The sequence below is a fragment of the Nesoenas mayeri genome, assembly GCF_963082525.1.
Source record: "Nesoenas mayeri genome assembly, chromosome: 1".
Classification (NCBI taxonomy): Eukaryota; Metazoa; Chordata; class Aves; order Columbiformes; family Columbidae; genus Nesoenas; species Nesoenas mayeri.
Window position 1 is genome coordinate 5,260,783 of NC_137541.1, and position 12,909 is coordinate 5,273,691.

General features: G+C 45.6%; 1 protein-coding gene across 1 annotated transcript in view; it reads right to left on the bottom strand.

The window, feature by feature from the left end:
• Positions 1–10,088, bottom strand: part of ITIH5 (inter-alpha-trypsin inhibitor heavy chain 5) — a gene marked incomplete at both ends in the record, with an annotated part of 43,955 nt that extends 33,867 nt beyond the window's left edge. Inside the window, 5 exons of the mRNA XM_080363264.1 lie at positions 106–356; positions 825–932; positions 2,133–2,296; positions 6,443–6,487; positions 9,969–10,088. Coding sequence (XP_080219390.1) covers positions 106–356; positions 825–932; positions 2,133–2,296; positions 6,443–6,487; positions 9,969–10,088 — 688 coding nt within the window. The remainder of the gene's footprint in view (positions 1–105; positions 357–824; positions 933–2,132; positions 2,297–6,442; positions 6,488–9,968) is intronic.
• Positions 10,089–12,909: the final 2,821 nt, after the last annotated feature.

Below are 12,909 nucleotides of genomic sequence, written 5' to 3' on the forward strand. Positions count from 1 at the left end.
ATCCAAAATTGCCTTGGAGAACTCCCAACACTGTCGGTTCAGTTCTTGAGAAGTGTTTAAGGCCTCGTGCATAACAGAACTGTGGGTCATAAAATCTCTCCTTACCTTCAACCTTCCCATTGCCTTTATGCTTGCTGTTTCGAAGGGGAGGCACCTCCAGTGAAACTATGCCTGAGTTCTCCAGGATGTTCACCTCCACACGTAACCTCCCCACCAGCTGCTGGGGACGGATGCTCACTGTATATTCATATTTTCCCAGTCGCCGTTGCAAAAGCTCTTCATAATGTAGTAGGAACCTGGCCTGCATCTTGCGAGGAATGAAGACAGAAGCTTTGAATGTCTCATGGCCATTCTCCCTGAAAGGAAAATCCAAAAACACTTTCACACCCCATACACATCACACACCACCTCCTCCAGTGAATGATGAATCTGGATTTTCTTGGTCCAATTAAAGTATTTCCTATTATTGAACATGTGAAACAAGCAAGAGAGAAAACATTGTAATGCTTCACAAAGTTGTAACTCATTGAATTTTAGTGTGCCTTAATTTTCTGGTCTGTTGTTCAGGAAGTAACATGATTTCTTTCCCTCTCAAGTACATCCTGGAGCAACTTGGACATTAAAATGTTGTATAACAGAGTTAGAAATAGCCACAAGCAATTTTACATGACTTAGAGCATGGTAATGACAACAGGTACTGCTGATAATGTTCTTTTTAGCTGCCTCTTCCTATAATCCATGGATGGGTATGCCAAAGCAGCCAAAATAAAGATGGGAAGAGAGTATGTCACTTCTCAGAACAGAGCCAAATACACAACGCTTACCTTCCATCTGTGGGGCTCGGAGGCTTCTTGTGCCTTTCTTTGTCATCGCCGCTATGTTTCTTTTCTTTGCCTGTGACCTCCCCATAGTAAGTCTTGTTGCCAATGATCCTGGAGAGACCAGAGATGTCAGCTTGACCACTTTGCACCCCTACACAGTGACAGCTGTACATTTTGCTGTAGAAGGGTTCACAGACTGTGCACGCATGAATAGGCTACATGTGCCGCCGGTGTAACTCTACTGGAGTCCACTCGGGTCACTGAGACAGAAGCTGACTTAGAAGTTACCTGGCTGGTTACACCAGCAGAGTACATTTTTAGTCCAACAGTTTACCTCTCTAAAATGCCAGTTCAGTGGGTAACCCCCAAAGCATAAGGATTCAAAACAGAATGCACAGCAATTGCCAAGAATCCCAGTGAACACATTTTTTTGTCTGGTCTTGAATCCACCATCCAGATCAACACTCATGGTGACATTCAGGATGAGTGCTCTCAAGTAGCTGCCTCTCTGACTAAAATGTAAAATGTTTCTTCCTGGGAACAAGTTACAGAGCCATGGATTTCATAAGGAAATAGCCCTTAACGTACATTTTGGTTGGCCACTGACAAAAGACTGTTTTTCCTCCTATTCAGTCCAAATGGAAGACTTTCTAAGAGAGCAGGTCCCCTATCTGCTATGGTCAGGTCCAAAATTATGGCCCCAATATCTACTCATAGAGTAGATCTGAGCACCTCCAAACCAAACATGTTTTTGAAACCAAGAGCTTAATTTTTTTCCTTAGTGAGTCATTTTGGTATGAGCTTGGTTCCACTCTACTTGCTCTGTTATCCACACAGAATGACCAGCAGCAAGTGAAGCTCTCTGCTAGTTGGAGTTGACTCTCCTCCATTGACAGTGAGGAGAACCTGGAACAACAAAGAGCTTCTTAGACACCACAGTCTGGCAAGATAACTGTCATTGATGAAACTTCAATTGGAAAGGTTTCTGAAGGCTAGATGAGATCTTTCTGGTTCAAATCAAAGAGAAGAGGAGAATGAAGCTGACAAAAGACACTCGGGAAATAGAATAATTTTATTCCCTACGTACATTGAGGACTTGAATCTTAGCATCCTGTCATTCAAGGACTTGCTCTGTGCTTTGGGGTCACAAGTCATCTCAAGTGGAGTACAGCATCTTTATTTTTCCCAAAGAAATACGAAAAGCCCTTGATACAGTTCTACTGAGGGTTTAGCCAGTTTTTGAAATCTCAGAGAGCTATCTGTGGGATAAGACAAACATCATCCACCCAGCTGTCAGCATTACTTACTTACATGGTAAAGTTGGAGATGAAGGCTGCAGCTGGGATCTGCATCTCAAACACACCTTCACGTGCCTCAGATCCGCTGTTCACCATCGTGCACGACACCGTGGTGAAAGCATACCGAGAAATGATTGTGGATTTCACAGTGAACTCAGACATTCGAGGCCTGGTTTCCTGAGGGTATCAAAAAGTTACCCATTAACACTGGCAGCTAAATAACTCACCCCTTCAATGTTTTGATGGCTTTAATACTTAGAATCATAGAATCATAAAGTTGAAAAAGACCGTCAAGATTATCAGGTCCAACTGTTAACCTGGCACTGCCAAGTCCACCAATAAACCATTTCCCTACGTGCCAAATCTACATATCTTTTAAATACCTCCAGGGACGGTGACTCAACCACTTTCCTCCATTGTCTCCAGCAAATTACCACTCTTTGAGTATTAGACTCCCCTCTGAAAAAACACTCAACAGTCAAGGTGGGCTTGCCCTCAAAATTTCAGGTGAGCTGCAAAAGGTAAACCAGGAACATGGCACTACTTTTGGTCATGCATAAGAGCAAAGGCTGCAGTCATTCTCCTGTGCTTGGGAAGGGTCCGGGAAGGATAAGAACCCTGATTATGCCAGTCTTTATGTTGTGAAGCACACTGACAAAATCCACCTGTATCCTAAATTGCACCCTTCAACCGCAACCATGTGAGAGGATTGGGATTAGTCGCTTGTGGCCTGGGAAAGGAAATCCAAATTATGTCTCCATAGGATCCAGAAATAACATCAGAGAAACTGCCCTGTGGACTGTGCACAATGCAGCATCTTCAAATTCACTCAATCAGATCCGTAAATTACATAAACAGAAAAACTGCTGTCAGTGGAGCAGGGTGAGTTTGCCTCTGCTGAGAATCCATCCTTGAGGTCTCAGCCAATGGGACTTAATAAGAAACACTGACACTGTGACGTCTCAGGCAAAATATTTTAAGCCTTTTAGCCCACACTGGATTCCTTCCAGCAGAGAAGCAAGAGACCGCAATGAGTGACACATGATGTAGCAATAGAAGCTGAAAGCCAATTTCTGCTTCTTGGGAATGTGTTTTTGTTCACAAGCCCTGGGTTGGAGCATGTCTCCAGGCTAACGTGATTTTTTGACAGCAACATCTCCATGGAGCTCAACAGTTTTCTTCCTGGAAGTCTTCAGTGTTTTTAACTATAAGCAGTCAGTGGAAAAAAAAAAAACATTTCTGTATGTTGCCTTAAACAGTCAAAGACCAAACCCTCAAACCCAGAAGGAAGCTGAAGAGTAAAATACATTGGAAATACAGAGCAACTTCACTAAGCCAAATAAACTGAAACTCTTCCTATTGAGGTTGATAAAAAGTCACAGCCACATAAGACTTGTGAAGACAAGAACATACTCTTCAGCTGCACTTCCAGGCTCTTTTTCCAAATACAAACAAGTTTGACAAATGGCTTAACAAAGGGAGCAAGTGTTTGCATAAGTATGAAACTAGAACGTTTCTGTAGTAGCATCAGAAGCAGTATAATTACTGAGCATCCAACCAGCCAAGCTGCTGGGCCAGTGAATTCCAGGCAAATGGAAGAATGAGGATCCACTGGAAACAAACACAAAACTGTCAATGGACTTGGAATAAAGCCCCACCTGCCTACACTTTCAAGGCTTGGAAAGACTCTGACAAATGTGTCTCAGATTAATCCAATCACGATAGATATTTTTAACAGCTGTAGAAAGTGCAACGTGCTCTCTGTGTCCTCGGTCATCCTGCTCAGCACAGGCTCAGCTCACACGGAGCACGATGGAAAGAAATTAGCACTTCCAGAGTGCAATTCATTTCACTGATTTGAGACAGCTCAGTGAGATGGGTCTAGACTAGACGCATCTACTCAGATCTAATGCCACTCCCCTTGGCCACTAGCGGCTTTTACTCAATCGCCAGTGATTAGAACTAGATCTTGCTGTTCTTAGGACCTCTCCTGTTACACAGGCATGGCTTTCCAGTCTCATTATCCTGAAGGTGGAGAGGATGGGGAGTTTTGATCAGAAGTAGTGTTGTAGGAATGTTTCCAGATATAATGAGCTGATGTCTCATGTAGGCTTCCATACCATTAATGGTATGCCTGTGGCATAGCAAGAAATATAAAGGCTCTAATAACATAAGTAAAATAAATAATCTGAAACTAAAGCAAATTCTTTGGTTGCAGATCTTCTGCATCCACTCCCAGGTTCTGCATTTTGTCATAAGCTGTGGGTTCATAGTTGACAGCTCAGCAACAAAAGAGGGTCAAGTCCTTTGCCTTTAGTTCAGATAGAGGGTGGTTCTGCAGTGAGAGATCTGACACTGAATCTAACATTGAATGCAGTGATGGATTCACCTGAACTCAGAAAATCTTTAGAATATGACAGAGGACATGGACTTGCCCTTGTTAAGACAAGAACATAATAATGGTTGTATTGGGTGAAAGCAAAGGCAATTCTAGCCCTGTAGCTTATCACTGGCAAAGATCAATAGTGCACCACTAGAGAAGAGTGTAAAATCAGTCCAACCTGCACTGAAAATACCCTGAAATATCACCTCAGCTTTCAGTAATTTGTAGCTGAAGGAACTCCTGAGCCAAGGGCGATATTTTTGTCCTTAATAAACCTCTGGATTGTTCTCTATGACTTTACACAGCTGCTTTGTAAATCCATGTAAACTTCTGGCATCCCCAACACCTTGTAGCAAGGAGTTCCACATCATAATAGTATTTTGTATGAAGAACCACACCACCTAGAGCTTTTTCCTGTATCTACTATTTGTCGGCTTCAACTGATCTGTGTCATATCTCTCTATCCCACTGAACAAGCTCCAGTTCTGATATCCTAACAGACTGAGGAATGGCAAAGCCAAACAGCAACAACAAAAAAAAAAGACATTCAACACCTCTCCCTCTTCCTGGTGGATAGGAGTTGCTGTTGAGAAAGCAAACACTGTATAAGGGCATCACACACAAGGATGAAAGAAGTGATTTATCTCCCCACCCCTGGAAGGGATCTGCCATTCCTTGTATACAGAAAATATAAACAGTGGGGGCAGAGGCAGTTTCCAAACAGGTTGCTAAGTCAGGCTTGGCGGGCAGCCCAAGTTCCAGTCTACAATTCTCGTGCGTTCCCTGGAGCTCTTGCACAATCCATCAGCGCCTGATGCTCTGACCTACAGCTGCACAAACGCCTGTTTGTTTTCTCCACTTTTTCTTGAGGCCTTCATAAGATGAGAGGTAGCACAAAGGAAAGAAGGAAAACAAACCATTTGTTTAATATTATTATTGCTGTGATTTATTATCCCTATTAAAAATAAAGCTAGGGAATGCCAAGGCGGCAGATTAGCACACTGCTATGAGGCAGGTTGGCTGGGTGCTTTATGAAGGTGTCCTGCTGATTATGATGAACTGGGAGCTGAAATTTTCTTGTCAAACAAATGATTTTATGCTTGTTTCCATCAAATGTTTGTAAAGACAGAAGAGAGCTGGAGATAAATGAAATACACTCCAAGCTTTTGCCTTTATCAGTTGCTTGCATCAAAACAAACTGACTGCGTCTCAGATTAGAAGTAATAAACTGGTAATAAGCCTGAGAGTTGCTCTCCTCCAGGCTGCTGATTCAAATCCATCAGAGATCAAAGGGATCAGAAGCTATTAACATGTGATGGCTGCTCAATGTGTGAAAAGAGTTCCTCTAGTTCTCAACTGAGAAGTCTCCTTACCTCAGAAAAGCCAGAAAAATAACAGGCTGTGAACAGCAGTTTCATCGGCTGCCTCTTTAGCCAAATTTTTGATCTAAGCTGTGCAACTCTCAGTGCAGCAATCTAGCCAGATCTCACAGATTTGCTGTACATCTCATAATTCCAGTTTTACACCTTAAATTTTAGGTTCTCATGCTGAAAGAAGGGTATTGGCTTCCTTGTTTTCTTCCCTTCTTCAGTAAATTTTGGCCTCTGCATCAACAGAGAACAGGAGAGATCTTCAAATTTCAAAGCAAACTCTCCCTTTCTCTTCAAATTGAATGAGATTTCATCAGGCTTACATTCACCGCATGGTTAAGGTTTAGAACCTCTCCAAACCTGGGGTTGAGAAGTTGTATTAGGAAGTATTAGAAGAACCTGTAACCGTTGCACTGATCAAAATGAAGATTTGTTTTTACCTAGAATCTCACCTTACAATCACTCCCTGATATAGTTTATTCCTGGGCACAGGGATTTACACACACATGTATACACGTAGAACAAGTGTCATTCCCACAAGGTAAAATAAAGACACAGTGTGATACATACCAGCCTCTGCAAAAATTTGGCCTGCCTTGGAACACGGCGTGCAACCTGCAAAGAGTTAAGGGAGTTAGTGGAGCCTACAGAAGACATGTCACTTGTTTAAATCCAGACATGGGTTTGTGTGACTGATCACCCATAGCCAGGTTCAAATGTTCCTCTGGTTAAAATTAAAACCTAAATCTCTGCTATATTAACAGACCCATTGATCAAAGCTCAGCAGTGGAATGTGGCTCTCTCAGGCAAGGAGGTGCTGCATGTTTTGCGAATGTTACATGTCAAGAAACTCTCTATTTGAAGACAGGGACCTCAGTCCTTAGCCCTATACTTGGACGCTGTGACTTTTCCCTGGAAGTATATTCCCTTATAGCTTCCTATGGAGTCTCACAGAGGCTCTGTGTCACTGTTCTTGCCCCATTGCATGGTATAGGGCACGTAATAAGGGCTGCTAAATGGTCTACAACACTCACCAAATGCCACGCAGTACCCATCTACATCCTCGGGTAGTTAAAAGCCAAAGCTTGAGCCAAAACCAGGTCAAAGCCTGGCACTCACAGTGGGGCTTAGCAAGCCTAACTCCATTCTGCTGCACGTGTGGACTGGCTTCAAGGGAGGACTTGTGTAAAGTAATGTTACAGCATCAGCTTTATTGATATGACCTCAACAGCAGATCTTTTGCCTAAAATATCTCCAGAGCTACTGTAAATTGGTTGTGCAGTGACAGAAAAGCACTAGTTGTGTGCAAATAGGGAATAAAGATACTTAAACTCAACCACAGATTTTATAAAGTGCTTTGCCTACAGCAACACAATCATACTCCTTGTGTTGCCCTTCACAACAACTCCTCTCACTTCTTCCCTGCACATGGTGTCTCAGCTTAGCAACTTCTCCAAATCAAATCCCTCCCCAAAACAGAGAGTTCAAGTCTCTTTTCAACAAGGCAAGCCAAGAGACTTCTAAAATGTCGGTTAAAATCTGGAGGGCAGATGAATGCAATGATGGGGTTTTTTTTTACCTGATTTGCCCTTTCTGTTGATTTACACTGAAATAACAGCATTCCTTGTCAAAGAGATGATTTTTATCTCTGTTTATATCATGCGTTGCAAAGCTCAGGAAAGCCCAATGGAGAAATTAAACACTCTGCTCTGCTAGAATCATTATTTCCTTCTTCAGTATTTTAGCCAATATCTTGTAAAATTAGAACCATGGAAAAACAGCTGAGGAGAGGAGAGGAGAGGAGAGGAGAGGAGAGGAGAGGAGAGGAGAGGAGAGGAGAGGAGAGGAGAGGAGAGGAGAGGAGAGGAGAGGAGAGACATTGTCTGCAGCTTAAATTTCAGAATAAACTTTCTGTCTGGGTCTGTTATCTCAGACAAGCAAAGCATCTCAGGAGCCTGATGTGGGAGGCTGCAGAGTCTCCATCACTGTAGGTTCTTCAGAACGAGCCAGAGAAATGTCTGTGAAGTTGGTCCTGCTTGGAGCAGAGGCAGGGATGAGAGATCAGTGCCTCTCAGTACTTTTTAAACTTTTACCTATTGGAACAAATCCACCTGCCATCCTGTATGGAATGGCCATAGTGGCTTTTACTGACTAATTGGTGAAACTGGAAATTTTGTTACTGGTTTTATCTTTCCCCAACACACACCCATTTTGTTTTCTTTCTGTTTTGCATAAGAAGGCTTTGTATGACTTGGCTGCTTAAAAGCTTCCTTCTAAAGTCTTGAGGCTAACCAATAGACATTGGTAAGTAGCTAAGGATCACCAGATAACAGTATTCTGTTTGCTGGGACTTCATGACTACTGCCAAAGCACTGCTGCAGGGTTTATGGTACTGGTAAGTCCACCAAAGTGTTTTGGATCATCCAGCTTCACTAGCATCATCTAATGGAACAATTTCCAAGTTCCCATCAACCTTTACCTTCAAAGCCTTCCAAAGCACTCATTGAAGCCAATAAATTGCTCGTAGTGACAACATAGCTGTTGCCATCTGCTAGTCTTAGCATGGTATACAGAGGCAGTAGTAACCCAGCTACCTGTGAAGAGCTACCTGTAGTGGTCTCCAGAATCTGTCAGAGATTTGTTTATAGCGTGGTTTGATGATCTAGGGAAGCATCTGCCTGTTCTTAACCTGACTCATGTGTTCAGTGAGGATGGACAGATGTCCTCTTCTAGATTTGGCTGTCCCAGGGGGCTGGATCACCCCCTCTATTCATACATCACTGCTTTTCTGTTGGAAGTTACTGCTGCCACTGAGCAACACAGCTCCTGTGAAAACACCCTCATTTGCCTCAGGCAAGATCAGCCAGGTTATATCAACACTGTGAGCCTGTTGCCTGGGCTTCACAACTGATTTTCCCCCTAAAGCTGAGAAGTGAGAGTTTCCAGATACCACTCCACTGGCAGGGCAGTGGTGGAGATATTCTGTCCCGCTTGGACAGGTGGATCTGCAAGACAATGTTGGTTTGTGGCTGAATTCCCCAACAAGGAATATGTGTTCGTAACAATCTGGATTGACAGTGAAGTTGCTGAGGTCCTCGTAGTGGAGAGAGTTGGGCAGTTCTGGAGAGAGATTCTTCCCGTTCTGAGTGGGATGAGCGACTGAATGACCAGTACATATCAATAAACATGGAGAGTCTCACTCTCCCTGCTTACTGTATGGCAGAAGACACCAAATACAGGCATGCAGTGACATTTTGGACATGCCAGGGTATCCCACCTGGCCTCCAATAAGGCACAGTTCTTCCATAGATTCTGTGTCTTATCTGCCATTCCCATATGGGTGTCTCAGATATTTCAGAGCCTCTGAGATCTGATCGAATTTAGATGAGTAATTGATGCCCTAAGTGACCTAAAGTCACACATGGTATCTGTTATGCACCTGAAGGATGTGAGCACAGACCTGAAGCTCAGCCTTTTAAATCACAGCCTCCCAAACCACCACCCAAACTCTCACTAACTCGAGAAATGTTTATTTTGCTTTCAGACCCATTTCCCCAGAAAATCTAAGCCACAAAATAATATGACATAACAGCCCTCACTTTGCAGAACGTTGGTTTTTTTTTCTCTCCTGGTCAAGAAGCATTTTACAAGCTGAAATTCACGAGGTTCGTTTTATCCAGCATGAGTTAAAAATCAAGTGCGGTAAGACTGAAACCATAGTCGTAAAAACTTTCCTCTGAGCCCGAAATACTCTGAATTACTCAGACTGGCACACGGCCAGGGCACTGCGTTAACTCCCTTGTCCCTGCGAAATGTCTCATTAGCACAGCTATGGGGTTGTCAGCCTTGAACCCATCCCCTGACAGCAGCACCCATCACGGGAGGGTGCCAGTGCTTTCATGGCTTAGCACCTCCAACAACCGCCTTACTTGTTAGCAGTCATCTCCCATGGAGCTGAGCTGCTGCCACAGCCATGGGATGAGTGTAATAAATGCGTTGTTAGCAGACTGCCCTGCATGTCAATACTGATTGCTGAAAGGGGACAAGCCAGCCCCGGCCACCAGGTTCTCCCCAATGAGACCACCTTGAAACCTACTTGCTCCATGATGCTGTAGTCTGCCAGCAGCTTCTCTTCCAGGTACCTCGCCATCAGCTCCGAGTCAGGCTGCCCCGCCGAGGTGGAGAAGCCCCAGCAGAACCACAGCCAAAGGATCATGGTGGAGGGGGACGGTGGTTTTGGGGCTCCTGCCCCGCAGGTGAGAGGAAAACCCCGCTGCCTGCAGCTGCTGCCTGCGCTGCCGGACGGGCTGCGAGGAGGCTGACAGGAGGCGAGACCAACCCACCCTCTTCTCCTCCTTCCCAGCTCGGGACCGGCCCCTTTTCCACTCCGTGCTGCCAGGACCTGCTGCGAATCCTTGCAGGGTTTCCATCCTGCAGCTGCTCCCTTCAGCTGGGGATTCCATGGACCTTCATGTCCCTCTCAACACCACCCTCATCCTCAGCCCCCATCTCACTTCGTGTGACACAGAGGGGTGGCTCTGGGGGTCCCTGAGGTGCTGCCGCCCGTCATTTTGGCACCAGCAGCACCCCAGCCCCATGGTGGCCCTCGGTGGGTGGGGGAAAGGCTGAGGAGACATTTCCTCCAGCTGGCTGGGTGCTGAGGCATGGCCATTGCCACAGAGCGACCGCCTGAGGGGCTGGTGCCAGGCACAGGTGGGAGCTGGAAGAACGCTCTGGGCTGCCAAGGTGTCTCCTCATGGGGTCAGCCATGGCAATGGGCAGGTTATGCCAGAGTCCATATTAAAAAAGGGCCTTCCTACCCACTCCCTTGGGGAGTGCAAACTAAGGACATGCTTCAGGACTGGGGCTTTATCCAGGAGGGTTAAAACCTGTCAGTTTCATGCTATCTGAAAAAACAGCTTGTCACAGAATCACAGAATGTCAGAGATTGGAAGGGACCTCGGAAGATCATCCAGTGCAATCCCCCCATGGAGCAGGAACACCCAGATGAGGTTACACAGGAAGGTGTCCAGGCGGGTTGGAATGTCTGCAGAGAAGGAGACTCCACAACCTCCCTGGGCAGCCTGGGCCAGGCTCTGCCACCCTCATTGAGAAGTTTCTTCCTATATTTAAGAGGAACCTCCTGTGTTCCAGTTTGAACCCATTACCTCTTGTTCTATCATTGGTTGTCACTGCAAAGAGTCTGGCTCCATCCTCCTGACACTCACCTTTTATATATCTGTAAACATTAATGAGGTCACCCCTCAGTCTCCTCTTCTCCAAACTAAAGAGCCTCAGTTCCCTCAGCCTTTTCTCACACAGGAGATGCTCCACTCCCTCAATTTTCCTGCTCCCCAGTCTGTTTGTGAAAGCTGCCCCAGGGCCCCCCATCCCGGAGCAGGGCAGGGCTCCCTACACACCCTCTCCTTGGCACCCCGCCGGGCACCCAGGTGCCTCCCCACTGGCAAAGATGTCTAAGACCTGTACTTTAACTCCCCTCTGGTCATCTTGACTCCACCTCTCAGCTGGACAAAGCTGAGGTGAGACTCCCCCTCTTCCCTCTGATTCCTGGAGGCAGAGCCCTCTCATTCTCAAACAGCCCCAGGACAGAGGCGGCTGCTGGCTGCCCATGCTGGATCCCAACTGCTCGGCTGCCAGGGACATTCCTTGGGCACCGCTGTGCCAGCTGGCACGGACCCAACTCGTCTCATCCCTGGGTATTCGGGAACTTGCATCTGCAGCACTCACCTAACCCCAAATTAGACACATCTGCTAACTTCTATACTTCTTAAACCCAGCCATTTATTTTTGGTTGTTGCACAGAATCACAGAATGAAGCACAGAATTGTTGGGGTTGGAAAGGACCTCTGTAGATCATCTAGTCCAACCCACCTGCTAAAGTGGGTGGTTGTTGTTGTTTTTTGAGGTGCTAAGTGCTGCACACACAACCTCTCAGGATCTGAACCACTGTATTTTCTTTTTGCTTTCCAGCTCTGGGTCATGAGGGACTGAAGCTGTTTTTCCTTCACCTCCAGTCCACAGCAGTGACACCTTACTGAGATGTATAAACTCAGCCTTAAGCCTCTGAAGTTTCTCATTCTGAACAGACACATGAACACACACCTGAAAGAATATCACAGAATCACAGAATGGTTGGGGTTGGAAGGTACCTCTGGAGATCATCCAGTCCAACCCACCTGCTAACGCAGGGTCACCAGAGCAGATGGCACAGGAATGTGTCCAGGTGGGTTTGAATGTCTCCAGAGAAGGAGACTCCACTAAGAGCATATGTCCTGGGAGTGTTATGCCCCCCAAATCTAGCATGTGTCATAGAGGAGCAGGAAGGTGCCTGCCCCCCATTTGCCCCTCTACCACTGGGACCAGCCCACCACTGGCATGTACAAAGGCTCCTGGTGTAGCCACATCCCTGATGGGAGCTGTCAAGCTGGGCAGCACCGCAGGGTATAATGAAGGGCTTATGTGGCTGGAGAAGAGAAGATGGTAGGAGAAAGCTGGAGAGAAGCTGGAGCAGGATGCTTCGGGCCCCCAGAGACACCCCAAATGGTTGTTGTGCTGATGGGGTCCCTGATAGAAGGTAGTCAAAGGCATTATCTTCAGCTCCTCACCATTTCAAAGGGAGGTGGAAGAGGGTTCAATCATCCAGCTGGAAATCAAGAAAGGCTTCAAAGCAATGGTACAGGTTGAGACATGTAAATGTTCAGACACAAAAAATATTTTCATTTTTCATCTGGGTCCAGTTTGCTTCATCTTCTGCGTGTCTTGTTTATCTCCAACACAGAAGTGTACAGGAGAAGGATGGTAAGCATCGTTGTAGCCTCCTGTGTCCTCACTACTGACATTGGGATGGGCTTTTCCTCAACCTGCTCTCTTGTTATTTCACTTTACCAGGGGACATGGATGAATAAATAAAAATCTTACAGCATATGCTTAGAAATGCTGGAAACAAGCATCTAAAATTATGTATAGGCTGATTTTCCTGCTGTTTTGGAAAAACTAGAGGAAACCATGGAACCTCT